The 27,764-nt window shown below is 52.3% G+C and overlaps 1 protein-coding gene across 1 annotated transcript; it reads left to right on the plus strand.

Moving 5' to 3' along the window:
- On the plus strand, positions 1-27,686 carry OLFML2A (olfactomedin like 2A). Its single transcript, XM_047069342.1, has 8 exons — positions 1-117; positions 7,959-8,222; positions 14,050-14,157; positions 15,631-15,840; positions 18,317-18,566; positions 20,676-20,906; positions 21,939-22,124; positions 23,515-27,686. The coding sequence occupies exons 1-8, from the start codon at positions 1-3 to the stop codon at positions 24,117-24,119; spliced, it is 1,971 nt and encodes a 656-aa protein (XP_046925298.1). The 3' UTR covers positions 24,120-27,686.
- The last annotated feature ends 78 nt before the right edge of the window (positions 27,687-27,764 follow it).

Below are 27,764 nucleotides of genomic sequence, written 5' to 3' on the forward strand. Positions count from 1 at the left end.
ATGGCCGCGGCCGCCCTCCTAACCCGGTCCCGGCCACTGCCCCTGCTCCTGCTGCCGCCGCTGCTGCTGCTGTTGCTGCTGCTGCTGCGCGCCGGCCGGGTGCGCGCTGACAGTAAGGTACGGCGCGGCCCTCTGATCGGGGCTCAGCTCCGCGGGGAGCCGGGCGCGAGGGGGCGCTGTGGCTAGGGTGCCGACCGAGGAGGGTGTCCGGGCCAGGAGCGGAGGACCAGGAGTGGGAGACCCGGCCGGCTCAGCAAGGAAGCCGCTGGGGCCAGGACCCAGGGAGAGGAGCGCGTGGGGGAAGAAGCGCTGAAGATGGTAGGAGTACTTGGGACCTGGGGCCTGAGGAAGGGGCTCCGGGACCCAGTCCAATGCGGGGAGAAGGTCAGCACTGAAACCCAGGGCCAGGGAGAGGGGACCCTGGGAGTTTAGAGGGGGCTCAGACAAGAGATGCAGTCCCCAGCCCAGGAAGGGGATTCCTAGGAGCGCTGGGCAGGGGCAGTCTGGAAATCTGGCTGAAAGTTTCCGCGACAGGCTAACCAGGTGGGGTAGACCCCTGGGTAACTACTAACTACCCAGGGACTCCAGGATTTGCAACAGAGCCGGAGTCAAGGCTTTCAGGCCATGCTGGGCATCCAGAGTCCCTACCCAATAAACCTAGTGGGCTGGCCACTTGCCTGGCCTCTGGTAGTCCTGCTAGGGATCTAATGCGCCTTCTGGAGGACACCGTGTTTCCCTAAGGGACCTGAGCTTTTGTTCTCTGTTGTGGCTGAAAGGATCTGCCCTGGTGTCAAACAGACCTGAGTTCAAATCCCACTCCATCTCTCATCTGGGTGACATTGGGCCTTTACCTCCCTGAGCCTCCGTTTCCTCGCTTGTAAATATGGAAATAATAATAGTCCCCACTTCCTGCAGTTGGTGTTCTTTAGTGAGGTCATGCCTGTAAAATGTTTAGCACCACACCTGGTACCTAGTAGGTGCCCAATAAATCATACCGTGATTAAGAAATCTTATCAGGGGAACCCAAAAGGAGGTGAGATCCAGAATGTTGAGAGAGCAAGCACTCAGAATCAGTGAGAGCAGGGACCCCTTGAGGGTGTTCTGGAAATGACCCAGGAAGGAGAAGGGGACTGGGAATGAATGAGGGGTGGGAAGGAAGTAGGGCCCTTACTCATACAGCAGGAGAGCAAAGGAGTGACTTCTTTGGTGTCTCTCCAGCCTCTTTCCTGGGTAGAAGGTGAGGCTGCACTGCCCACAAGCAAGGTAAAAGGCAAAAGCCACTAGCCACAGGTTAAGTTTATGAGCACTGGGCACTAGCAGACCCTCACCCTGAAGGTTCAGCTCAGGGTACGAAAACAAGGGAGCTGCAGTCCTGACCATGCACTCCAAAGATAAGAAGGGAATGCATATCATTCCTATTTTACAGATGGGAAACTCGGGTGTATAGAGAAGGGGCCAGCTTGTGAACCCAAAGACCTAGGTTCTGGCCCTTTGTTGTTCTTTGATCGTGTGACCTTGGGCAAGTCACTGCCTGACTCTGGGCTTCAGTTTCCCCATCTGACAAACAATCTCTGTCCAACTTCCTTTAGGATCTCTCGCATTCCCTGACCTGGCTCAGGTAGGGGAACAGTAAGCAAAAAAAAAAAAAAAAAAAACTCCACATAACCTGATCAATGCTTTGCCCCTCCCATCTCTGGCTGGGAGGAATATTTGGTCCAGGGCATCCTCTGAGCCATGCAGAGGACTGTAGAGCTTGTGGGGGAGGGCTAACATTCAAAACAAAGCAAAGACAAAGAAAACCCAACATGTTGTTTATGTAGTGAGTCAGCCAAACACTTGCTAGGTTGTGTGTGTGTGTGTGTGTGTGTGTGTGTGTGTGTGTGTGTGTGTGTGTGTGTGTAGCTGTTCCAGGGCAAGCTGAGGCTGGTGGGTAGGGAGGTGCACCCTAGAGCCTGCAGGATGCAGCACAGCCCTCCTCAGACACCTCCCACCCCACACCACTTCAGCCAGCTGGGAAAAATAAAAATCAAGTGATGGGTGAATTTACTCTGCATTCCTCAGCACAGCCGGTCTCCTGCTGGCCCTACAGAGAGAGCTGTTTTCATTATCACCCTTTCCCTCCCCCATAACCATCCTTCCTCTCCAAGCCTGTCCTATTTTGGAGAGGGGGGAGCCCTTCGAGGGCCAGCCTGGGACTTGAAGCCTATCTAGGGCCCTAAAGGGTTAAATTGCCCCCCACCTTAGGCTTCCTGCTCCTGGGGGAGTCCAGCCCCCCCACTCCTGCCCCCCACTCTCAGGGGTGCAGGGGCAGCTCAACCCCAGTACTCACCACAGAACTCTGTGGTCTCAGGGAGCTCCTTACTCAGGGTGTTTTAATTTATAGCAAGTGTTTATAGCAAGGTCTCTCCTAAACAGGACTTGGAATTTTCATCTAAGGAGGTGCTTTGTCCAGCACGGGAGTGGGAGAAGGGCTTCACAGATTCCCTGGCATTTCTGAGGGGCTGCCCAGCTTGGAGGGACAGACAGGTAACCACATGAAAGCCAGGCATGGCACTTGGTTCTGCTGTATGCCCTTGCAATGTGGCTGAGGATTTCCCCTTTGCTACTTCAGTTGCCCCATTTGTGAAGCGTGCCTCACTGCCATGCATCCAGGCGGTGACAAGGGGATGGGGGTCTTTGGTCATCCCTGCTGCTGACCAGGGGCCCAAGGACGGAGGGTAGGCCAAGGCTTGTAGGGACTGGGCCAGGAGAGCAGGAGGGGCTGGCACAGGCAGGCTGTGGTGACACAGGCAGGCTGTGGTGGTGCAGGCTGGATCAGATGTTCTAGGCCAGGCTGGTCTCCGGGGGCTTCGGTGCTATTGCGCCTCTGCTCGGGGAGTTTCTGCCTGTGGGTGTAATTGAAAACAGCCTCAGGGCAGACAAGGGATACAAATGATGAAGTCCTCCTCCTGTACACAAAGAGTGTGGGGCCAGGTCAGGCCCCACAGGGTCTCTCCACAGGGAAATTCTTGCCCCAACATTCCTGTTGGCTGGGACACCCAGAAGAAAGTACTGAGAAACATCCTGTGTGCCAAGCCCCACGCCCAGCACTTCAATTCAGAATCTTACACAACCCTGCTGCCAACCTCTATTTGACAGGTTGGAACACTGAGGGTCAAAAGAGTCAGGTTGAGGAGTTTGGAGAATCCTGGGGTTACAGGATTCTCAGCCTTCAGTGGGCATCCAGATGGCCTGGGGAGCCTCAGAGTCTGAGTTAAGAAGTGTGGACTCAGGCCAGGGCACCTGCATTTTCCAAGTGTACTCCAGGTCATTCCAAGGCACATCCTTCCAGTTGAAAACTCATGGAGATATAGGGAGCCATGAAGGTTTGTGGAGCAAGAGAGTAAAGATCATCAAAGGGGAGCTTCTGGAAGATTATGCTGGCAGAGAGGAGGCTGCTGTGTTCCTAGGTAGCAGTTAATGTGGTCTGAACTTGGGCTATCATCATGGAATGGAGAACCAGGGATAGAGATGGGAGATAATTAGGATAAAGAATTGGAAGAACATGACTGATGGCTTGTCCAGTGTAAAAAGGAGGCTCAGATATCTGGGTTGGGTGGGAGGGTAGTTGGACATCAGTTGAGAAAAGATGCTGGGTTCAGTTTTGGATGGCTTAAGTTTGGGGGTCCTATGCCATCTAGGGAGTGTCCAGCTGGCACTGGGCCCTAGGGGAGGGCTTTGAGGGGGACATGGAGACTGGCTCCCAGTGAGTCTGGGGTGGTCATGTGAAAAGAAGGAAGACTCCACCTCAAGGTAACACAATGTGAATCTGTTCATTTCTATAACATTCTAGAAGTGTAAACCCTCCTCTTCCCACTGTGGCCAGATTTATCCATCTTTCTTCAGAAAAATCTCAAGTACGCCTTCTCACCATCTCATTGGAGGATTTCCTTACAAATACCTAGGGATGTTTTTTGGTTTGTTTGTTTTATTTTGAGAGAAAGGAAAAGGGAGGGGCAGGGATTGAGAGTGAGACAGAGAAGGAGAGCGAGAGAAGGGCAAAAAGAGAAGGAGAGAGAGAATCCCAAGCAGGCTCTGCACTGTCAGTGCAGGGCCCAAATGCAGGGCTTGATCCCATGAACTGTGAGATCACAACCTGAGCTGAAATCAAGAGTTGAACGCTTAACCGACTGAGACACCCAGGCACCCCCAAATACCTAGGGATGTTTTTCAGCCTGAGCCACCCACACACTTCTGGGGTCTCTGGCAGCAGGTGTGTGCTGAGTGAGGCCGTAGAAAGAGATGCGATGTGATGCAGGGACTTTGCTGCTTCACAACAGCTCCAGCCCTCGTGCCAAGGGCAGGGTGGGCCAGGTCCTATACCATCCCCTGTGACCCAACCCAGGGCCCCCTTTTCTGTCCCAGCTCAATTGTTGTTGGAGAAGCCCTTGCCTGTTGACTATGGGTGGTCATGGGAGGAACAGCAAGTAAACCAAAGTTTTAGAGTCAGGCTGTTCTTAGTGACCCTGGACAAGCCTCTAGTCTTCTCTGATGCTCAGATTTCTCCTCTGTAAGAGGGGGCTGTGATGAGAGCAAAGAGAGGTAGAAAATGACGTGCAAACATGAGGGAGGGTTGTTGGCGGCTACTTGAATAGCACGCACCCCTTAAAGAGCAGTTACTCTGTGCCAGGCTTGGTGCCAGGCGCTTTGCATGCATTTTGACTCATTTCAGCCTCAGGTCAAGCTTACGAGGCAGAGATTATTATCCTCCCCGTTTTATGGAGGAGGATGCAGAGACTTAGAGGGGTCAAGGCCATGCAGGGAAATGGAGGAGCTGGGATTTGAGTCTGGGCTTGGCTCCTCACCATGGTGCCTTGCTGCCTCCAATCAAGCACCGCCGGCCCCAGTAATCACCGAAGGGAGGGCCTTGCCTAGGTTCCTGGCAGCTGGGGCTGGGAGCAGAGGCCTTCTTCCGACTCCTGGCCGGTATCAGGGCTTTGGCCGCCCCCCTCAGGATGTAGCACCTCATCTGAGGAGACAAGGAATATTGCAATCTGATGTGGAGGCTGGTGGGGGTGGACGTTGAGATTATGAGTGGGTCCCCAGGAGGAAGCCTCTCTGGCCTGGCCACACAGAGCACATCCATATCCACCCACTGGAAAGTGGCTGGGGGTGGCTGGAGGTCCCAGCAGATCTGGGAAGGGGGCCCAGGAGTCTCGAACGGAAGGCAGGCTTAAGGCACTGGCCGAGATTTAAGGAATGTGCAGGACCCCTAGCCTGGCTGTCAGCATTCACAGGCAGGGGAGAATTGCCCCAAAGTGCCCAGGCTACACTCTGCCCACAGAGGGCCCAGGACAAAGCTACTGGTAGCTTCCTCCTTCCCCACCCTCCTTGTCCCCCAGGGGACTGGAAGTCTACCCACACTGGGCTCTAATCCCCTTGAACAAGTCATTTGATGGCTCCAGGGCATCTGTAGGACAGAAACAAGCAGGAAAACGACCCCCTTTCAGGATTATTGGTAGTAATAACAACAGCTACAGTAAACAGACTGTACTGTGGGCTCCTGGCACTGGACTGAGCATAATCCTGGCATTCCATCTCTCAGTCCTTTGTTGGGCAGACACTAGTAGTACCCTCATTTTACAGATGAGGAAACTGAGGCACAGAGAGATTAAGTAATCTACCCAAGAACACACAGCTGTAGGTGGCCCATGGTTGTTGCCTAACCACTGCCCCCACGCTTCCCCAGCACTTAGTGAGTTCTTAGTAAATGTCACCTCCGAGGTCTGTGACCCAGGATGGTTCATCCACCATCTCTCCACAAGGCAGCCCGATAATAATAATAATAATAATAATAATAATACAACTTTTCATAATGCAGATCTGAACCTGGCTCTCCCCTGCTTAAAATCTTTCCGTGACTCCCCAGTGTTTTCAGGAAGAAACCAAGATCCTCAACCAGCTTTCAGGGCCCTCCACAAGCTGGTCTCTGCCATCCCCGGGTTCCTGCAAGTACCAGCCAAAATGATTCTCCCTCAGATCCCCAAGTGCCAGGCCATTTCTCATCTTTACATATCTGATTTGCTGTCCCTCGAATGCCCTTCTCCTCCTTAAAGATGCCCCCCAAGGGTGCCCTCCTCTGAGCAGTCTTCATGGGTGTCTTCCTCTGTGTTCTCAGAGCCTACTCTGCCAGCTTCTCATATAGCAGGAAAGCTCAAGAATGTATCTCAACCTATTTCTTCTGCACCTCCAGCTGTCACCCAGGGTCCAACAGAGGCCAGAGGCCCAAACAGGTGTCTGACAGCTCAGAACAGATATGGGGTGCCTTTGGCCCTTCCTCCAAGGGCCCTGCGACATTCAAGGGCACTGGAGTTGGCAGGAAGCCCAAGGGAGCCATAAACTGAGTCCCGGTTACTTCAGTGAGAGCTAAGTAGCCACGAGGCCTGGGGTGTTTGTTGGTTGAGCCTTGGGGAGCTGTGTTCCAAGAGCCTGGAGCCCAGAGTAGGCTGGCTGAGCCAAATAGGGAGTGGCCAGAAAGGCTGAGCTGCTCACCATCTCACAGCTACTAACCCAGGTTGCAGACACCACGGTCTTAGCCCTGTGCTCTAGCATTTCTGCAAAATGCAGGCTTATTTATCCAACAGATATTTACAGAGCATCTACTATAGGCCATGCAGGCACTATTCTGTGGTATAGGAGAGAACTGAACAAAGTCCCTTTCTCTAATGGTTCCTTCAGTAGAGTAAGAAAAAAACAAGCAAACACAAATATAATACTTCAGATGGTAATAGGTATAATAAAGAAAAACAAAGCCACTAGATAAGGGGACAGAGTAAGGGGAGGTGGGTTAGTCTGGAAGGCTTCTCCGAGGAGGTGATGTGTAAGTAACATGAGGGAATAAGCCAAGGGAGTATCAGGGGAATAAGGGTTTCAGGATGAGGGTATCACATCTGCGAAGGCTGGAATGGAGTAACCCAAAGGAAGGAAAGGGTGACAAGAGGAAGGGCTGAGAAGAGGCTGTCAGTTCAAGTAGGCCTTGAAGACCATGGTAAGGACTTTGGAGGTAACTAGCCCCCCCCCATACACAGATATTATTGAAGGATGTGATGCACATGAAAACTGGGGTGTAGTAAGTGCCCGATAAAAGTTCTTCATATCTTTTACTGTTGTGATAAAATACACATGATATTTACCATTTTAAAGTGTACGATTCAGTGGCATTTAGTATATGCACAATGTTGTGCAACCATCACCACTACTTAGTTCCAGAACATTTTCAATTACTCCAAAAGGAAACTCCGTGCCTATTGAGCAGTCTTTCCCCATTTCCCCTCTCCCAAGTCCTGGCAACCACTAATCTGCTTTGTGTCTGTGGATCTGCCTAGCCTGGATATTAATAAATGGAGTCATACAATATGTGGCCTTTTGCGTCTGGCTTCTATCACTTAGCAGCATGTTGGCAAGGTTCATCCAAGTTGTAGCATGCATCCATACTTCATTCGTTTTTTGACTCAGTAATATTCCACCGTATAGACGCACCACTTTTGTTTACCCATCAGCGGATGGACATTTTGATTGGTTCCACCTCGTAAGTATTGTGAATCATGCAGCTGTGAACATTTATGCACAAGTCTTTGTTTGAATACCTGTCTTCTGTTCTTTGGGGAAGTCATCTTTAGATAATAATTCTATCTAGAAGCAGAATTATTGGGTCCTGTGGTAATTCCATGTTTTGTTTTGTTTTTTTTAAGAGTTAAAAAAAATTTTTTTTTAGAGTAATCTCTACAACTAGTGTGGGGCTTGAACTCACAACCCCGAGATCAAGAATCACGGGCTCAACTGCGTGAGCCAGCCAGGCACCCCAAAGGCCAAGGGCACTGGATTGTGCTACCTGTCCCAAGTGCCTCCTCCTGGCTCCTCCTCCCTCCTCCTTCTCCCCCCCAGCACTGGCCTACGGCTCACCGGAGCCCCTCTTGCAGGTGTTTGGTGACATGGACCAGGTGCGAATGACCTCAGAGGGCTCTGACTGCCGCTGCAAGTGCATCATGCGGCCGCTGAGCAAGGACGCGTGCAGCCGGGTGCGCAGCGGGCGGGCACGGGTGGAGGACTTCTACACTGTGGAGACCGTGAGCTCAGGGACCGACTGCCGCTGCTCTTGCACGGCGCCACCCTCCTCACTCAACCCCTGCGAGAACGAGTGGAAGATGGAGAAGCTCAAGAAGCAGGCACCGGAGCTCCTCAAGGTAGACTTTCTGGGGCGGGGGGGCAGGGAACGCCTCCTGGGTGAGTATCTAGCGTGGGCTGTCCTTTCAGTGAAAAGTCCACACGCTCTGGGTGGCTGCTCTTGTTACCCCATTTCACAGGGGAGGAAACCGAGGTTCCCTGAAGGGAAAGCCACTTCTTGCCCAATACTATTTGCCAGTAAGTGATGGAGGCGGCATTTACACAGTTTACCCTGTGTTCTAGCAGGTGTGCACAATGCAGGCTCCTTTATGCAACAGATATTTACAGAGCACCTACCACCGGCCAGGCGGCACTGTTCTGGGGATAAAGGGGGGAACTCATCGTGCCTTGAGTAAGGGAGACAGAAAATAAGCAAACAGATATATACTTTATCACCTAGTTCGGTGTCCTATATTTTACCCAAACCAGTTCATCTGTAAGCACCTTAGAATATAGTATTTTAAATTTTAAGTTTTGTGGCATTTTATTGTTTTTAATGTAATGATACCACTTCCCATATTCAGGCACCACCTGCATACCAGATGTTGTGCTAAGCTCATTTTACACATTTTTTTTCCTCTAAATTCTTGAACCATTCTGGGAAATATGGAATCACTGTCCTCGTTTTATACTGAGGTTTGGGAAGTTAGGTGACACAAGTTATGTGTGGCCCAAGCTCTCACATAATGGCAGGTAGCTTCGAGGTCTAAACCATACTTTTATATAAATTTTATGCTTACCTCCCTCCAGCCACCTCCATAGGCAGATCACAAAGAAGCCCCACCTCCAGGGACACCGCCCCATGCCAGGGCCTACCACCAGGACACATGGCTTGAATAGGCATGTGCAGGCTAGATCACAGTCCCCACAGCCAGCCAGGCACCTTTGTGGCATTCATAACACACCCAGCTCTGTGCTTGGTGGGGCTGGGATTTGAACGACTTCCTGCTGTATCCAAAGCATGTGTTCTAAACAACGTTACTCTCCTGTTTTCCTTTCTGTAATGGACCAGATAAACTTGCTGTCTTTTGAGAGTATCTTTTTCTTTTACAATTTCTTCCAAACATATGAGTATCTATGTTGCCTTTTTTGGTATCAAGAACTGTGAAATTGACTGAGATGTTACCATACTTCTAAGATAACAAGTCAGCCTGCCCATTTCATGGATGCTGGCAGAAGACACAAGCCTCCTGGGTCAGAGACTAAGGACTTTATTACTCACAGCAGCCAGAGTATCTACATTTTCTTGAACTGATTCTTCCAGCTCCAGTTCCCATGGGGTGATACAGTGAAGACCAGATAACACCTGCACACACAGTGGGGTATTTCTCAAGAGTGGAGCCCCAAGCTTAAAAAATCCAAAACTTTTATAATGGGCACTGAGCACACCTTCCCGACTCTGGAGGGAAACACTCTATGTTCCAAGATTGCTCACCATACAATAAGATGTCCTGGAACAAAGACAGGCAGCACCGCTGCATGCAAGACATGCAGAAAAAAGCAAGAGACCCGTGAAAAATGGTCTCCCACATTTGGCTAAAAATATTTTCTTTAAATTTAACTTTAGTTTTATTTTTGTAACAACTAAATGGATACCAAAACTCTCAAAGCTGGGATAGGATTGAATTTGAGGACAAGTTACCTCTTAACAACTTGTCAGTCCCCGGAATGCACTGTCTCCCTGAGGCTTCACTAGGGTTCTACAGACTTGAGGCACTGAGGCCATAGGGACAAACCCCAACTTCTGTTCAAGCCCACTTCTCATTAACTAAATTGTAAGCATACTTTACATGAGGATACACAAAACCTTTTCATACATTCTGGCTAATTTAATCCTTGCCACAGCCCTTTGGAGAGCAAACTTATGGTCCTAGCTTTACTTGTGGAGGAATCTGAGGCCCAGAGAGGGATTGTGACTTGCTCTCAGCCAGGAGCCCATTGTCCCTTAGGTCTTTTCAGTACACAGCAGCCATTATGGTTTTCATTCAGTCTTGTAGGACCAGAGTAGGGTAGCGGTGAGATTGATCCAGTAGGTGGTATTGTAGGAGGAGGAGAGGAGAAAATACTGTGTCTCATTCACACTGTAGGTGCAGGGGCAGGTACCTGAGAGGTACCCAGAAAACCCCAAGAGAGAGGTGCAGAGGCAGTATGAGACAGGGCTGAGGCCTCTCCCATTAGGCTCGGCAACTTGTCCTTCAGCAGAAGCCTGTCTATGGGAAGCCCCCCAGGAGAGGAGGTTAAGGGAAGCCCATGGAGGAGGGGAAGCAGGGCACACCCATGTTATATCCTCCCCTGTCTCTACCCCAGCCCTTTCAAGCTAAGAACTTCGGCTGTGATTTGGTCTTTGTTGCATGACTCTGAGTAGGAGGGAGAGGATTTTTAGATTCCCTTTCTTGGGGAGGTTAGTGACAGGTGCATACCTTTTACCTCTTCACTCCCTTTCCTTCTGGACATGAACTAGACATGGGCCCACCCTTGAGGAATCCCCAGTCCTATGGGGACACAGCTCCTGACTCCAACAATGTCAGTGTCATTGGTTCTGGGCCACCGGATGTCCCAGGACTGTGGGAACCCAGAAGAGGAGGTAACATTAGAGCTGGGCTTTGAGGGCTTGGTAGGAGTCCCTCAGGCAGAGAAGAAATGAGGGTATTATGGGTGAGAGCAGGTGGAGTGGATGTGGCCCAGGATGGCTCTCTGCACTGTCTCTGCTCCAGCCCCACTAGCCACCTGTCAATTCCTCTAGCATAGGGTTTCTCAAACTATCTGTGGTGAAAGACAATTTTTTTTTAAAGTTATATACCCAGAAGATGCATTACTGTGCCGAAAGCATGAACAGATTTATGGCTCTTGTTATTTATTACCAGTTTTCTTTTCTTTTTTAATTTTTTTAATGTTTTTATTTATTTTTGAGACAGAGAGAGACAGAGCATGAGCAGGGGAGGGGCAGAGAGAGAGGGAGACACAGAATCCAAAGCAGGCTCCAGGCTCTGAGCTGTCAGCACAGAACCTGACACGGGGCTTGAACTCACGGACTGTGAGATCATGACCTGAGCTGAAGTCGGATGCTTGACTGACTGAGCCACCCAGGTGCCCCAAGACAAATTTTTAAAAAATAAGAACCAGGGTGCCTGGGTGGCTCAGTCAGTTAAGCATCCGACTCTTGATTTTGGCTCAGGTCATGATCTCAGGGTTCATGAGTTTGAGCCCCGCATCAGTGCAGAGCCTCCTTGGGATTCTCTCTCTCTTTGCCCCTCCCCACTCATGCTTTCTGAGTCTCTCAAAATAAATAAATAAACTTAAGTGTTTTTTTTTTTTTTTCAAAAAAGGCAGCCTTTAAAATTTTTTTAAATAAAAAAATAAAAACAAGAACCAATACTTTTGGAAAATGCCATAAAAATGAATTATTCGAAAAATGAAACAGAAAACAGACATGCAAAATACAAATCCAGTGTTTTACTAGTAGAGTCAACAGATTAAAAATTTCTTTGTCAAAGGGATCTGAAAGTTTGTAAAAGTCTACTCCCACTTTTTTGTCATTACCTTATCATAGATGAGCGACAAATAGCTTGGGCCAGTGCTGGTCTGCAGACCACACTTCGGTAGCATGGCCCAAACACACCGTGTTTCTTCTTCCCTCCCGCTCTTTATACAAACTGTTCCCTTGGCCTGGATTGCCCTTCTCCTGCCTTCTTTGCCTAATTTGGGCTCCTCCTGCGGAGCTCAGCTCAAACAAAACTCCCTCCCGGCATACTTTACTAATCCACATCTGCTCCTAGACAAGGTCAGCGTCCTCACATTAATGATCTGGGCACCTCTCTGTTACACTCTGTTCTTTGACAGCCTGTGAAGGACCATGAAGGCTTGTGTCTATCTTACTCATCACTGTTCTTAGTTCCTGGCCCACAGGAAACATTTGCTGAGGCCATTGAGGTTACATGGGCAGAGCATAGAGGGCTCGAATGCCAGGCTTAAGAAGTAAAAAGTCATACATGAGCACTGGGGAGCCATGACAAGCTATCTAGCAGCAGAGAGACCCAAGGTCAAAGCTGTGTTTTGGAAAGCTAGTTTGGGTCACCATGAAGGCAGTAGACTGAAGCTGGGAGGATCCCCTTTAGTATCCTGGAATAGTATCACTATTGCTGGTATTCATGAAGCCCTAAGCAGCATGCCCACTCTGCAGAGCCCTGTCCAGACACTACTGCTCCTGACCACAGCCCTATTGCCCCATTTCACAGAGAAGGACGCCAAAGCACACACGAGTCTATGTGCATGGTTCTCAGACTGTGCTCCCCTGAGCCCAAGGGGTACCGAGCAACGCTTCAGGGTCTGAGCTAGGTTACAGGGGAGCAGACAAGACTCAAGGCCCAACCCTTGCTTCCGTAAGACTTCTCCACTCCCTTTTTCCATTTTAGAGATCAATGCCTACTCAAAGAAAAGATCTCTGGCTTAAAACAACTTGAACACCCCTGGGAGAGTGGGAGTAAAACTGTTTTGGAAACAGCTGGCCAGGGTCAGACAGGAGCGCTGGCTTGCTCAGACCCTGAGAAATGCTGCAGGACTCAGCGTAGGGCCATGTGAGAGGGTGGGCTGAAGAAACAGCCCTCCTCAAGAAGCCAGGGGAAGCTGATTTCCAGCCAGCCCCTTGTGCCCTGGTTTCCCTGACACTCACTGGCATCTTGGCCATCTGGAAAGGTCATATCCTGATGACGCGTGATGGAGATAGGAAGGGGAGGGACATCTGCAGAGAGGAGCCCTGCGTTGGACACAGGTGACACAGAATCTGCCACTGGCCTGTTTGTTGTGCAAGCTCCTCCCTTCTCTTGGCCTCCGTTTCCCCATCTGAACACAAGAAGGAATGGTAAAGCATGATAGGAGAGAGGTTTTGGTGTATATCAATCTGGGATCTGCTGCCGGCCCCACCATTTAACAACTGGGTGGCTTTGGACAAGTCACTTCACCTAAGCTTCAATGTCCTACTCTGTAAGATGAAAATAAAAGTTTTCCAGACTTTGTCAGAGTGCCCAACTGGTTCGGTCCGTAGGGCATGGGACTCTTGACCTCAGGTCATGAGTTTGAGCCCCATGTTGGGCACAGAGATTATGAAAAGGAAGGAAGGAAGGAAGGAAGGAAGGAAGGAAGGAAGGAAGGAAGGAAGGAAAAGTTGTCCAGACCTTGTCTTTGGGTCCCAAGGTGCAGACTCTGAGGCAAGTGATTCGTGTGCTGGTGATTTATTCTGAAAAGCCCAGGAGAAGCTGGTACCAAAGTAGTAGAGGTGGAGGAGGGAAGAGAAGGAAGCCCAGTAGGGTGTGGTCTCAGGCCAAGCATCAGCTTCAGCCCCAGGGGATGCTGGAGTGTGAATGACAGCCCAGTTGTCCCCCACTGGGGCTAGGGAGCTGGGCTTTTCAATGCCCATACCTGCCAGGCATTGCCTAAGGACTGCCCCGGGAGGACATACGCTCCCAGGCACTTTGGGGACACAGAAGCTCTTTGAAGAGGGTCACAGATGCAGGCTGTTAAAAAGGAGGCACGTGGAAGCCAGGTATGGGCACAAGAAATAGGTAAGAGGGATCCCAGGGCATGTACATTGATCTCCAGTGTCCACACACCCCGTGGGGTTGTCCTGAGGACTAAGTGAAACAGCTCGTTAAAGCCCCTAACACCGTACCTGCCTTGTGATAAGAGTTCAAGAATGGAATCCACTGCTTTTCTCATTATTATTAGCAAGCTGGGTCCAATGGGTGCTGAGGCCCCATGAGGCCATTCCAAGTGGTAGAGCTCCTCTTGCACCATATGTGCCTGATCCTGTGTTCTGCCCTTACCCTAACCCTCTCACCCTTTCCTGGGCAGCTACAGTCCATGGTGGATCTCCTGGAGGGCACCTTGTACAGCATGGACCTGATGAAAGTGCACGCCTATGTCCACAAGGTGGCCTCCCAGATGAACACGCTGGAAGAGGTAAGGGCAGAGCTCTACCCAGGAGCCAGGCTGGGTCAACACTGGACGCCAAGGGTAGTGTCTGAAGGGGCCTGGGCAATTCTGCCTTGACCCTGGTGGCTGTTGAAAACTGGACTCCAGCAGGCAGCTGGGAGAGGGAGCTGTAGGCCTCTGGGTCCAGACTTCGGAAAAGCAGTCTGACTGGGCTCGTGGGCCTACAGGAAGCTGGAAGGCTGGGTGGAGAAACTGAGGCACTGGCTGACTACATGAAAGGGATGTGGAGTAGGGCTGGTTGGAACTTGCAGTTGCCCTCAGTTCACCAAGACCAAGACTCATACATTACACAAGTCCAGGGCTACTTGTCGCATAAAATGCCACATAAAAGTACAGGACTGGCCAAGCCCACCAGGGTAGGGCTTATTAGGACAGCATGGCGGTCCCAGTACCCACTTGCAGCAGACGCATCTTCTGGTCAAGTGCAAATGTGCTGGAGGGCTGGGCTAGGCAGGTGGCCAGGACTGCCCCCTGAGGACAGCGACAGAGCTGGACAATCCTGGGGCGTCCACGCTGCAGGTTCAAGGTTTACTGGCACACATCTCTGCTGGCACAGCCCGGCCTCCGCCTGTTTCCTGCATCCGGCCCCTGCTGGGCTGCCGGGAGCCTGGGGCCATGCAGCTGCCAGGAGCGGGTGTGGGGGCTTCCTTTCCCAGCTTCCTTTCCAGAGGGAGGGGGCACCTGGGCATCCTGTGCCCCCGGGTGAGAGATTAACCCCTTGGTCTCCCCAAAGCTGGGGTCACAGTGGCTTCAATTATCCAAAAAGTGTTTGGTGTGTATCTACCGTGTGCCAGGCCCTTGCCGGCATGGGAGTCAGGTAATGGTTGTTGGACTGCTACCGTGCGCCGGTGTTTTCTGTGCCCCTCGTACATGCCAGGCTCTCCTGATGCCAGCTCCATGGTTATCCTTCTTTGGCCTTTCCTCCCGTAATCTTAGGAAATGTTAACTCGCTTCGTGGAACTAGGAGCCAGGCGATCTGGAGAGTGTATCTGCTGTGGCTGGAACAAATCAGAAATGGTTTCCGTAGCCACAAAGAAATGATTTTTTAATTGTCTTCTGTTTCGCATTATCTGCGCTTTGCTTCTGTTCACTAGGCGATAACTAAAAAAAAAAAAAAAAAAAAAAAAAGCAAACAAAAAAAACCCCTTATTGCTAACTCTGAGTGGAAGTGGAGAAAACAGCCTCACTTGGGAGGAACTGGCTCCCTCTGCCCAAAGGAAAAACATCACTCATTCACTTTTTAAATAAGACATGAATGATCACATGGCCTCTGGGCAGCATGCTTTATCCACCCAGGCCTGCTGGTGCCACTGTCTGTACCCTTGGGCCCTGCTCAGGAGACGGGCAGTGAAGCTGGGGTGTCCCTTCCAGGGAGGCGGGGGGTGGGGAGTGGCTCTCAGAGGAGGCTAGAAAGACCTTGATTAAGGTCCTGCCCCACAGAGCGTCAAGGTGAACCTGAGCCGGGAGAACGAGGTGGTGAAGGAGGGCATGCGCCATCTCAGTGAGCAGCTGAAGCGCTATGAGAATCACTCGGCCATCATGATGGGCATCAAGAAGGAGCTCTCCAGCCTGGGCCTCCAGCTGCTGCAGAAGGACGCCGCCACGGTCCCAGATGCTGCCCCAGCCCCCGGCCCTGCTAGCAAGGCTCAGGTGAGGCCATGGCTCTGGTGATGGGGCCAGAAGGTGGGTGGACTTGGGAACACAGTGTGCCAAGAACCTCAGTCCCAGGAACCAGCTGGATGGGGGTTTGAGATCATAGGAGAGGGCTGAGGGTTAGCACAGCTAGAGAGTCCACGGCAGGGTTGGGGGCAGGGGTTGCTGGCATACAGCGAGCACGGTTGACAGAGGTAAGCTGGGAGCAGATGTGGGGATCCAGCCGAGGGGTGTGTTTGCTGAGACAGGTGTTTGGCGGCATCCAAGGCATTTCCGTTTCCAAACGAGTGGGGACAAGGCTGTAGAGAGGACCCTCCCTGCCTGGTCCTGGGGATGGGCTGCAGCAAAACCACTTTTAGCCTCCCTTGCTGTGGCTGGACCCCTGGCTGGGTCAGGCCTGCTCGGGGGAAGATGGGCAATGCCTCGGGGAACCCTGCAGACTAACACCACTTCATCAACCCAGTCTGGAGTGGAGAATTCCTACAGCAAGTACCCAGGCGTTCCATACTCAAGCTCAGCAGAAAGTGAGCAGAGACAACAGACAGAGCCATCCAAGACATATAACACACCTTTATGTGCATTTGAAAAAGGCCCTTCTTGGGGCGCCTGGGTGGCGCAGTCGGTTAAGCGTCCGACTTCAGCCAGGTCACGATCTCGCGGTCCGTGAGTTCGAGCCCCGCGTCAGGCTCTGGGCTGATGGCTCGGAGCCTGGAGCCTGTTTCCGATTCTGTGTCTCCCTCTCTCTCTGCCCCTCCCCCGTTCATGCTCTGTCTCTCTCTGTCCCAAAATAAATAAAAAACGTTGAAAAAAAATTAAAAAAAAAAAAAAAAAGAAAAAGAAAAAGGCCCTTCTTGGGGTGTCTGGGTGGCTCAGCTGGTTGAGCGTCCGACTCTTGGTTTCAGCTCAGGTCATGATCTCACAGTTCATGGGTTTAAGCCCCACATCGGGCTTTGTACTGACAGTGCAGAGCCTGCTTGGGATTCTCTTTCTCTCTTGTGGTCTCTCTGCCCCTCCTGCACCCTCTCTCTCTTTCTCAAAATAAATAAATTTAAAAATAAAATGAAAGAAAGAAAAAAAGAAAGAAAGAAGAGAAAGAAAGAAAGAAAGAAAGAAAGAAAGAAAGAAAGAAAGAAAAGAAAAGGCCCTCCTCTAAGCAGACAAATTGCCAAAAAGGCTCTCCTTCTGGGCAAATAAAAAGGAGCCCCTTGTGGGTGGGCAAATTGTACAGAGGCTCCCTCCTATGATAGATATACACTAGGGTGTGTGGCTTGGCAAATGGAAGTACAGGCTCAATTTCAGTGCCCTCATGCCCCTTTGGCCTGTCACCCATGTGTAGGGCACAACCGCTCCATTCTGCACAGCGGCCTTGTGTTTTGGAGTAGGGAAGAAAGGAGCCGACGTTGTGGAATCCTGACATCCTCTAAACCTGACTTCTAAAGTCTAAACCTGACTTCCTCACAGACAGGATCTCAGTTATTCTCATAACCACCCATGAGGAGGGAGCATCATTGACCATTTGGCAGATGAGGAAACGCAGAGCGAGGTCACATGGAGAGAGGGCGGCTGCGCCAGGACTTGAACGCGCATCTGTGTGACTGGCGAGCCCATGCTCTTCCTCTCCGCCTCTTGGCCTCCTGTGCTGACATTGTGATGATGGGGCCATCTGTGTCTGCAGCCGGGACCGCCTAGTTGCTGATAAAACGTGGAGGAAGCCTGGTGCCTTAGCCCAGGGCAGGCTTCCTGCTCATTCCCATGTCAAGTCCACAGGTGCGAATGAGTGCTGTTTTGGCCACGACACGGAAGGTCTAGATACTGTACTTGCTGTATCTCCTGGAGATTCTGCCTAACAATAGGTGATGTCACAGGGCCTGTGATCTTGTGCCAAGCCAGCATCAGAGGCATTTAAAGGGAAGTGAAAATAAAATTTACAAAACGTTGGAAACTGCATGCACAAAGGGCAATGCCCTTGATGACCAACCCATCCAAGTTTGCCTGAGACTGAAGGGTTTCCCAGGATGCAGGACTTACAGTGCTAAAACTGGGACAGTTCCCGGCACACTGAGATGACATTGGTCATCTTGCCTCGGAGCCTGAGAACCTCTCCCCTGCCCACTAACAAAGACCCATGAGTGAGAGAGAGACAGGGATAGGAAGCTGACCTGGTGACCAGTTACCTCCCTAGGGAGTTGATCATTATAATCTACCCCCTGGGGGCGAGGATGCAGGTGGTTGGAAATGAGACAGGAATCTAACCTATGAGGCTGGGCTTGGGAGCTATTGCTGAGTGGGGAAACCAAGGCACACCCCAGTCATGGACTTCGCCATTCTGGGGGAAAGCTGTGACTTCACGAGCACCTGAGGCGTAGGTCCTGGAGTGGCATGACCGCTTCCAGTCCCCATAAGCTGAGCCTCCGTGACCTCCCACAACACCTCTTCTACCTCCCCTAAGTCCGAGATTTCACTTCTCCCTCAGGACACAGCTGGAGGGAAAGGCAAAGACAACAACAAATACAGCAACACGCAGAAGAGCTTTGTAGACAGGGGCCTCCCAAAACCTCCTAAGGAGAAGCTGCTGAAGGTGGAGAAGCTGAGGAAGGAGGGCGGCAAGGGCAGATTTCCCCAGCCCACAGCCAAGCCCCGAACCCTGGCCCAGCAGCAGGCTGTGATCCGAGGCATCACCTACTACAAGGCGGGCAGGAAGGAGGTGGCCGAAGCTGTGGCTGGTGAGTTGGAGGAGGGTTGGACCCTTGGGGACTGGGGGCTTGCTGATAGATGGCACCCCAAAGATCACCTACACAGATCCAGTGTCTTCTCTACAAACTGCCCAGATGTCACCTCCGCTGGTTACCTGTTGGTGCCCTTTGTTCATCCACACAATGAGATGATACCCCATCTCACTGGACTTTTCCTTCTTCATTCAAAAAGTTGCTGAAGGTCCACCATGTACTTGCTGTATCTCCCAGAGATTCTGCCTAACGTGGACTTCACAGTCCAGTGGGAAAAAACGTACCCGTGGCCAGGCAACAGCCAGAGGTGGGGTAGGAGTCCCCAGACCTGTAGCCAGCATTCTGGGAAATGACATGGAGCCTTCTGGGCACCTCTTGTTTCCCAAGTGGCTTTGGAATGGATGGCCTCTCCAGCACCCCCCACTTCTTATTTCCCCAAAGAAGAGCCCACAGACTCCTATATTTTTCCTTCGATCCACGGGGGATCACAGTGAAGGGCAACCAAGTAATTAACCAAAAACACAAGAGACCAAAGTTCCAAGAGTACCCAAATTTCTGGGCCATCCTCACTGATGTGGCTCCTGATTCTTCCTCTGAAACCCTCCCCAAATGCCTGAGGGGCATCCCAAGCCTGCTCCCCCTTCCCGGGTCCTGTTGACCACCTCCTTCTGTGAGGACCTCTGCCCACACGTCCAAGGGACCGGAAGGTAGAAATGTGAGGGACCAGTCTCCTTCAAGAGCCCCCTAAATTTGTGGTCTCTCAAGGCTCAGGGGCCTCTTCCCCAAGCCCCTGGTGCTAGCTGCTGACTGGCTCTGAGTCCTGCCAGCTCAGCCTGGCCACAGTACAGAGCCTCTGACCCCTGGCTGGGCACTGCCCAAGAACAGCTGCAAGCATCTGGCTCTGCCAGCGAGGCCCGTGGGAACAAGCCTCTTGCCCTGGCAGGCTGCCAAGGCCAGATTCCCCTGAAAGAGGGTGTGCCCCATTCCCGAGAGACTCCAGGGGCTGCCCCACAATGGGGCCTGGCTAAACCCTATGCAGAGAGCAAGCCTGGCAGGGAGAGAAAAGGAAGAAGTCGGGTAATTGTCCTAGAGTCAAGGGGCCTCGTCCCCTGGGGGCCACACCATCACTTTTCCTTTGTCCCTGGCTTCTCGGTTTTCTGTGTGCTTTCACACATGCTGTTGCACTTGATCCAGGTGAGGAAACAAGTTCAGAGAGGTGAAGAGACTGGCTCCAGGTTTCACAGTGAGTGGTGGGACTGGAACCCAGGTCAGCGGGCTGCAAAGCCTGCCTTAGACCCCTTCACAGCTCTGTCCTCTGCTATGTGGCACTGAATCTTCCTGCTTTCCCTCTGCAGGCCCCATCCATCCCAGCCCAGAGAAGTGTGTGGGTCAGGGATGACCCAGACATGGCCCCACACAGGTCCCACGGGAGCAGAAAAAGTCATCCTGTCAGCAAATGCCTTACCAGCAGGGGTGGGAAAAAGGGAGGATGGTTTCCGAGAAAGCCACGAAACGAGAGATAGGAGATGAGTGGGGGGACAGAGACAGAGACAGAGACCTGGAGTCCAGAGGTGATGGGAGGCTGGCTGCACCTGCCCCTCCCTGCTTGAAGTGGCAAATACTGGGTGAGAGGAACAGTCTGGGTTCCAGGGGAAAGGATAAGGAAAAAGTCTGCAATTTGGGAGCAAGGGTTTCTGCCTCCTGGGGTTGAATCGAGGACATGAAAGAATTGGTACAAAGCGTTTGACACTTAGGAGGGAAGGGGTCTCATATTTGGCACCTCGTACTTGCCAGGCCCTGTGCAAATGATTTGTATACGTTTTCCTCTGATCAACACAGCAGCCGCACGTGGTGAGCCTTGTGATTCTCGTTTCATAGAAGGGGAAGCTGAGGTCCACCAAGGCAGGCGACTTGGCTGAGCTCACTCAGCTGGGGTGCTCGGAGCTGGTCTGCTGACCGCAAAGCCTCCCCACCTCCCCCTCCGCCTTTATCTCCTCAGGGCCTCCCCGCTTCTCTCCGCCATGGCCCCAGAGCTGGGAGCCAGGTGGGCCTGGGGAAGACACTGGGCAGCAGCTCAGGATAGAGCACAGGGTCTTCTCCCCGCAGACAACGCCCTCAAGGGCACTTCCTGGCTGGAACAGCAGCCGCCCAGGGCCGAGGGCAGATCACCAGAGCCCAACTCAGCAGAACAAGACGAGGCTGGGCCCAGGGCCTCAGAGGGAGCGGACTTGGCCTCCGGCACCCCCGGCTCGGACCCCTCCGTCACCTCCACCCCGACTCCCACCACCCGTCCCCTGCCCACCGAGCCACCTTCACGCCCAGACGTCCCCAACCCAGGTGAGTAAGCCTCGCAGGGGTCAGCAGGGTAAAGCCCATGGGCCAAATCCAGCCTGCAGCCTGTTTTTGTATGGCCCTCCAGCTAAGAATGGTTTTTTTACATTTTTAAAGGGTTGCAAAAAAAAAAAAGAATACAGAAGTATGTGGTCTGGAAAGCCTAAAATGTTACCTATCTGATCCTTTATAGAAAGTTTGATGGACATTTACAGTGAAACAGGTAGTATTTTCAACAAATCCTTCTTAACATATCACCTAGGATCCCATCATCAAATCCAGCAATGATTTTCATATCTTTTTTTTATGTAGCTTTTTTGTAGATTTGGCTTGTGTCTTTCGGTAGAAGTGTTTCCTATTAAATCATTGAGCCCATCTTTCTGGAGGGCCTCTTGGCTACCTGTGATAACAAGGTATTGTTAAACCCATTGCCTACTTTGGCCTGAGTGCATTCCACTTCCAGGAATCTTTCCTGAAGGGTCCATCGGCAATGTGGACAACAGCTGCAGCTTAACTGGTTCCCTCCCAGCCTATTTCCAACATCAGAAAACTGGAAATAATCTGAAGGTCTCACACCAAGGGGACTGGGGCACAGCTGTCTGGTGGCCTGGTAGAACCTTGAAATCACATCATTAAAAAGCCATTTAATGATGTGAGAAATCGCCCAGTGGAGGGAAAAAACAGGATACATAAAACTGAATCTTCAGAAGAACCACGGTTTTTTACCGTATGTCTGCATGACTGGACATGCAAAGTTAAAAAAGAAACAGAAGGAAATACAACATGTTTAAAATTTTCTTTGGATAATGACATTCTGAATCATTTTTATTTTCCTCATTCTCCTTTACTGAATGTTCTGTGTTTTCTCTGTTGATCAGACATTGCTTTGATTAGGAGGAAAGGGGGAAAAGGGCTGCGAACAAAAAGATCAGGAGGGATTTAAGTATGGCCCAGATAACGCTCCCTGGGCTGCTGCCCCAGCTCGGCTCGGGGCCTGTGGGTCTGAGTATCAGACGCTGTACCCCTCACTCCCCATAGGCAGAGAGATAAGCTGTGAGGGCACCCTCCGGGCTGTGGACCCCCCCGTGAGGCACCACAGCTACGGGCGCCATGAGGGAGCCTGGATGAAGGACCCCGCCGCGAAAGATGACAGGATCTATGTCACCAACTACTACTACGGGAACAGCCTGGCAGAGTTCCGCAACCTGGAAAACTTCAAGCAAGGTTGGGGAGCCCGGAGATGGGAAGGGGGGCAGGGTGCGGGTGGCCTGGGGAGGGCCTCCTATGGAGACTGAGCCCTCTTTTGCCTGTGGTTTCCTGTGGTCCAGACTTCCCCAGCCTGGCCCAGCTCCAAATGATCGGCCACCCCAAGGAGGGGCGTCTGAGGGCACCCCCTATGCGCTGGCACCCAGCCAGGAGCTGGAACACAGCAACAAACAAGAGGGATGTGGTCCTGCCCTCCTAAGTGTACCTTACTGTCAAGAGGAACAATACTTAGAGTTTCCTCTTCTTGAGCACTTATTATGTGCTAATCATCCTGTGTGCGTCAGCTCATGGTATCTTCAAAATTCTATGAGGTGGGGGTTGTCACTCTGTTTTGCAGGTGAGCCGAGCTTAGAAGAGTTGCAAGTCTGGGCAGGGAAAGGCAGAATTTTGGTTATCAGATCTGGTGCGTGATGGGGGAGGAGACACTTAGACAGGACCCACCCTCCAGAAATGCACAGTCTGATGTGAGAGGCAAACACTTAAAAGAAATAATTTCAGTGTAGTGTTTGTGGGAGAGCTCAAGGGACAGTGGAAATCAAACTTCCCAGAGGAGGAGGCAATGCTGAGCTGAGCTCTGGAGGAAGAGCAGGGATAGCCATGCAAAAGTGAAAGGGACAGGTATTCCACGCAGCAAAGGCCCTGTGTGGGCCAAGGCCTGGCGATGAGAGGCAGGGTGGCATAGAGGAGAGGTGGGGGAAGCAGAATGAGAGAGTAGGCTGAGGTGGCCCTCGTGATCCACATCAAAGTTTGGGTTTATCCTGATAGCTGTGGAGTCACAGAGCCTGGAACAGCCAAAGTCCTTCCTCTGCCAGGTCAAAATTGGCCTGATCCCTGCCTCAGGTAGCTCACAGGCTGGTGTGGAGGAAGCCAATGAAAAGTGCCAAGGCAAGGATTATGGTAGGTCAGAGGAGAGGCCCTCACTCAATCCCGGGGTCGTCGTGGGAGGCTTCCTGGAGGAGGTAACGTTGGCTAAGGGCTCTGAAAGATAAGGAGGAGACCTTCCTCAGGCAGACAGGATGGGGAATGGAAGTCCAGACGAAAAGAACAGCATGGGCAAAGACGCTGAGACAAAGCATAGAGGCTGTCTAAATCCTGGCTGCCCCATTCCATAACTGTGCGACCTTGAACCCTCTGCCCCTGTTTCCTCCTTGGCAAACGGGGATGATAACAGTACCTCCTCGGTGGGCGCGGTGGGGTGGGATGGTTGGCCCAGCTCCAGGCCCATAGCACACTCAGTGTCCCTTGCTTGCAGGGCCACTCAAGAGCCCTGGGTGGCCTCGCCAGTCCTGGGGTGAGCGGGGAGGCTGTCCGGGAGGCTCAGGTGTGACCCTCAGCCCTCCACACACAGGCCGCTGGAGTAACATGTACAAGCTGCCCTACAACTGGATCGGCACGGGCCACGTGGTGTACCAGGGCGCCTTCTACTACAACCGCGCCTTCACCAAGAACATCATCAAGTACGACCTGAGGCAGCGCTTCGTGGCCTCCTGGGCGCTGCTGCCAGACGTGGTGTACGAGGACACCACGCCCTGGAAGTGGCGCGGCCACTCGGACATCGACTTCGCCGTGGACGAGAGCGGCCTGTGGGTCATCTACCCCGCGGTGGATGATCGCGACGAGGCCCAGCCCGAGGTGATCGTGCTGAGCCGCCTGGACCCCGGCGACCTCTCCATGCACCGCGAGACCACGTGGAAGACGCGGCTGCGGCGGAACTCCTACGGGAACTGCTTCCTGGTGTGCGGCATCCTGTACGCCGTGGACACATACGACCAGCAGGAGGGCCAGGTGGCCTACGCCTTCGACACGCACACGGGCACCGACGCGCGCCCGCAGCTGCCCTTCCTCAACAAGCACGCCTACACCACCCAGATCGACTATAACCCCAAGGAGCGGGTGCTGTATGCCTGGGACAATGGCCACCAGCTCACCTACACCCTCCACTTCGTGGTCTGAACATGGACCTGTGCTCACAGGAGAGGAGGGGCAGTGGGCATGGGGGCTCCCCACAGCAACTCCTGCAAGGGGCTCCATCAGCAAATATTTTGGGGGGGCCAGGTCCCGGGGCAGGTGCTGGGCATGTGGCACAGCCAGGTCAAAGCTCCCTTGGCCCCAGTGGGTTAGTAATCCCTTCCACTCACAGAGCACCCTGCCAAGAGCTTCGTGTGCACTCAATCCCACTCAGTCCTCCCACTGGCACACCCTTGGAGGTAGAGATGATTCAGCCCATTTAACAGATGAGGACACTGAGGCTCAGAGAGACCGTTCCCTTGCCTAAATAGCCTCACTTTGGATCAGGCAGGCCATGCTTTACAGATGAGGAGACCTGACCACACTCCCCTACACCTCCAGGCCTCTCCCTACTCCTATAGTTTCTCTTGCTCTCTCAACTCTGTCTCCCTTCCTGGGGCCGCTCTAAACCAGAGGCCTCTGGGACCCATGCACTAGTGTTGGTTGGAGGCTCCGCTCCGTGTACCACCCCAGGCGCCCGTTCTGGCCGAACTGTTGGTGGCCCTGGGCTTCAGGCCCCTTGGCTAATGTTCCTGCTCCTTGCCTCTAGCCACCCCCCCCCCGCCCCTGCCACCCCTCCTCACCGTTCTGTCCAACCACATTCCAAACCTCCATGGTCACCCAGCCACTGAGCAGAAACCACACCCCGAGGAAAAATACCAGCCCCTGTTCCAAGCTCCCCCTCCCTCTGTACTCATTTTTATTTTCTCTTATTCCGCCTCAGTGCCGTCATCTGTTTCCGCAGCAGCAGCTGAGAAGGCTGCAGACAGCTGTCTGCCAGCCCCGACTCTACCAGGGTGGGCAGCTGGGCCAGGCCCTGAGGCTCCCTCTCCACCCAGAACGGCTGGCTTTGGCCACATACCACAGGCCATGGGACCTCTCCTCAGCCCTTCCCAGAGCCTTTGGGCCTGCGGTCCATGTTGTCGTTTCTCTCTGGACCTTTGAACCCACAACCTGTATGCACTCAGGGATACCTCCAGGACTGCCATGAGCAAGACCCTAGACCCGAGGCTGGGGTGGTGCCAGGATGACACAGATTCCCTCTTCCTCGTCACTCCTGACCTGATCATTTAGTGGAATGGCCCAGCAGCGGGGGTGGGGGGGTGGTGGGGGTGGGACACCGGGGGGAGGCTGAGATCGGAGCAGTTGGGTCCAGGGGAGGCACGTGACCTTATGGTTGCAGGCAAGTGCTAGAGGGTAAAAGCTGGGAGGGAAGGAGAAGGGGGTCTGTGGACCAGGCTTTTCCTGGCTTCAGAATTATTGGTGCACAGGTGGGCCATCTCTCCTGGAGCTGCTGGTGGCTTCCCTGAGCCTCAGACCCAGACAGCCCACAGGACAAGACCTTCAAGCCTGCCCCTCATCTGCCGTGAGCTAGGAAGAAGTTCACCAGTCCAACTCCCTGTTTCACCAGAGGAGAAATATGCCCAGAGAGGTTTAGAGAGTGGCTCGGGACCACACTGGGGAACAGGACACAGCTGATCTTCCAGAAGGGCTTTGTCTATACCCTTTATTCTCCCGGTTTGGAGGCAGCTCTGCCTGGGAAGGCCATAGACTATCGGGCACCCAATCCATCCCAACACCTTTAAAGAGTATTTACTGCTGATCCCTGCACCACCCCCGACCCTGCTCTCCTCATTCTGTTCCCATGCCAGCTCCTGAATATCTGTATATTTGAACGCCCAGGTGCCATGTTAGAAAATTCAGCTGCATACCCAAGAGTGTAAGGAAATGCATTTTGTGCAGAAGGCATTTCTGTCAGGCATTGTCAGGTGATGTTTTGTTTAAGCTCTAACTCACCCCTAAAATAAAGGGGAATGATGATAGCCAGCCAAGCAAGGCCTGACTCATAGTGGTGGACACATCCAGCCTCCCCCACCCAATCGACGGCGGGCTGCACTCAACAGTCTCTTCAGGGGGCTGCGTTTCCCTTGGCCCTGGGTGTGGGTTTTACAAGACTGTGTCTTTCATGATATCACAGCCTAACCATGCGAAAAGTGTTCAGACTCCTCTTGCTCATTAGTCTGAGAAAAAGGAAAGTTACAGAGGACTGGTTTGGGAAAGTTAAAAGGCAAGCAAGATTGTTTTCTGGGGGAGATGATGCTGGCTGCAGCCTCCAAACATTCACTAAGTCCCTTCTGTTTTCAGGCCTTTGTGTGGGGGTTAGGTGATGATAGAGTTATTTTCCTCGCTTCACAGATAGTCGAACTAGAACCCAGACGAGTCACTTGTCATGTAAGCAGTTAAGTGAAAGGCCGGGTCTCAAATTCAGGTCATCTAACCATCATCACTGACTGAGCATCAAGTGTGCCCGGCATGCCATGTGCACATTCTTTCATCTTCCCCACAGGGCAAGGTATGTACTCAGAATGTGCCCATTTTACCGACGAGGAAAACTGAGGTGAAGGGACTCACCCTAGGTCACACAGCAGCTTAGTCTGTGGCAGATCGGGGTTTCAGGGCTGGTCAGTACATGCTGTTGGCCAAATGCATGACACTCTAGGGGTAGCTCCAGAAGTGATGGCTTTTACTCTGTGCGACCAGGCCACAAACTGCATCCACACTGGAGACCCAAGAAGGAGGATGGGGTCAGCTTGTAAAGAACCTTGAATGCCAAGCCAAGAACCGTCTCCAATCACATTTGGAACAGAGTCATATATAAATTAATAGAGAAAAGAAAATTCTGAGACAAGTGGAATTTGTTCTGTTGCTGATGGGAGGCAGGGACAGGTTTTTGTTGTGGGCTTTATTACATTTGGCAACAGTACTTCAAATAAGAGAGGACCTGGACTGGGGAGGGTCAGTGTTTCTTACTGACCTTGGCTGTGAAGGCAAAGGAAGCTGTCTCCGGTGTTCTGAGCCCGTGAAGGGGCTTTGGCTGCCGCCTTTGACTCCCCCCTAGAGATTTCTGGGCCTTGACATTTAATCTGCTGTGTCTACGGAGGAGAGAAGGGGGCCTCTGCCTCACAGGGCAGCCCTAAAAGTGAGGCTGGGGTTTTCCTGGGAATTATTTGAGGGTTCCTGAAAGCCCATGTGTTCCAAAGCATTTTCTCCCTGACAGCATTGGAGGCCACTCCGGTGACAGGAACACACAGCACCAGATAGGGTTATCAGGGAGCCTGGGTAGGAGTTAGGGAGCCCTGGGTTGGGATCTGGCTCTACCCCTTATATGCTGCATGCTTGAGCAGGGTAGGGACTGACAGAGGGGACAGATGTCAACTCCCTTTTGTGGCTGAAAACTTTCAGCTTAGTGAGGACTAAGGGCGGCTGAGGACCCAAGCAGCACCCTCCTAGAGCTAGAAGGCACCTTGACACGCATTATTCCCGATGTAACTAGGAACCCCCAAGGTTGGCACTACTTTTCCCCGTTACAGGTGATGAACCTCAAGTTCAGAAACGTTAAGCAACCTGCTCAGGGTCGTGAGTCTGTCAAGTAGTAGAGTCAAGATTTGCACCAGGTCTGTTTTGTACCAAGGCCCCAAACTAACTGTTAGGAATCTTGTAACGAGTCGTGTTTTCTTTTTTGCTTTGGCCGCTGGGAACCTCAAAGTCAAATTTGAGATTACTTTTAACAATTGTACTGAGTCAACTACT

The sequence above is a fragment of the Lynx rufus genome, unplaced genomic scaffold (genome assembly GCF_022079265.1).
Source record: "Lynx rufus isolate CCGP_SWC_20201006 ecotype Redwood Valley unplaced genomic scaffold, mLynRuf1.p SCAF_10, whole genome shotgun sequence".
Lineage (NCBI taxonomy): Eukaryota > Metazoa > Chordata > Mammalia > Carnivora > Felidae > Lynx > Lynx rufus.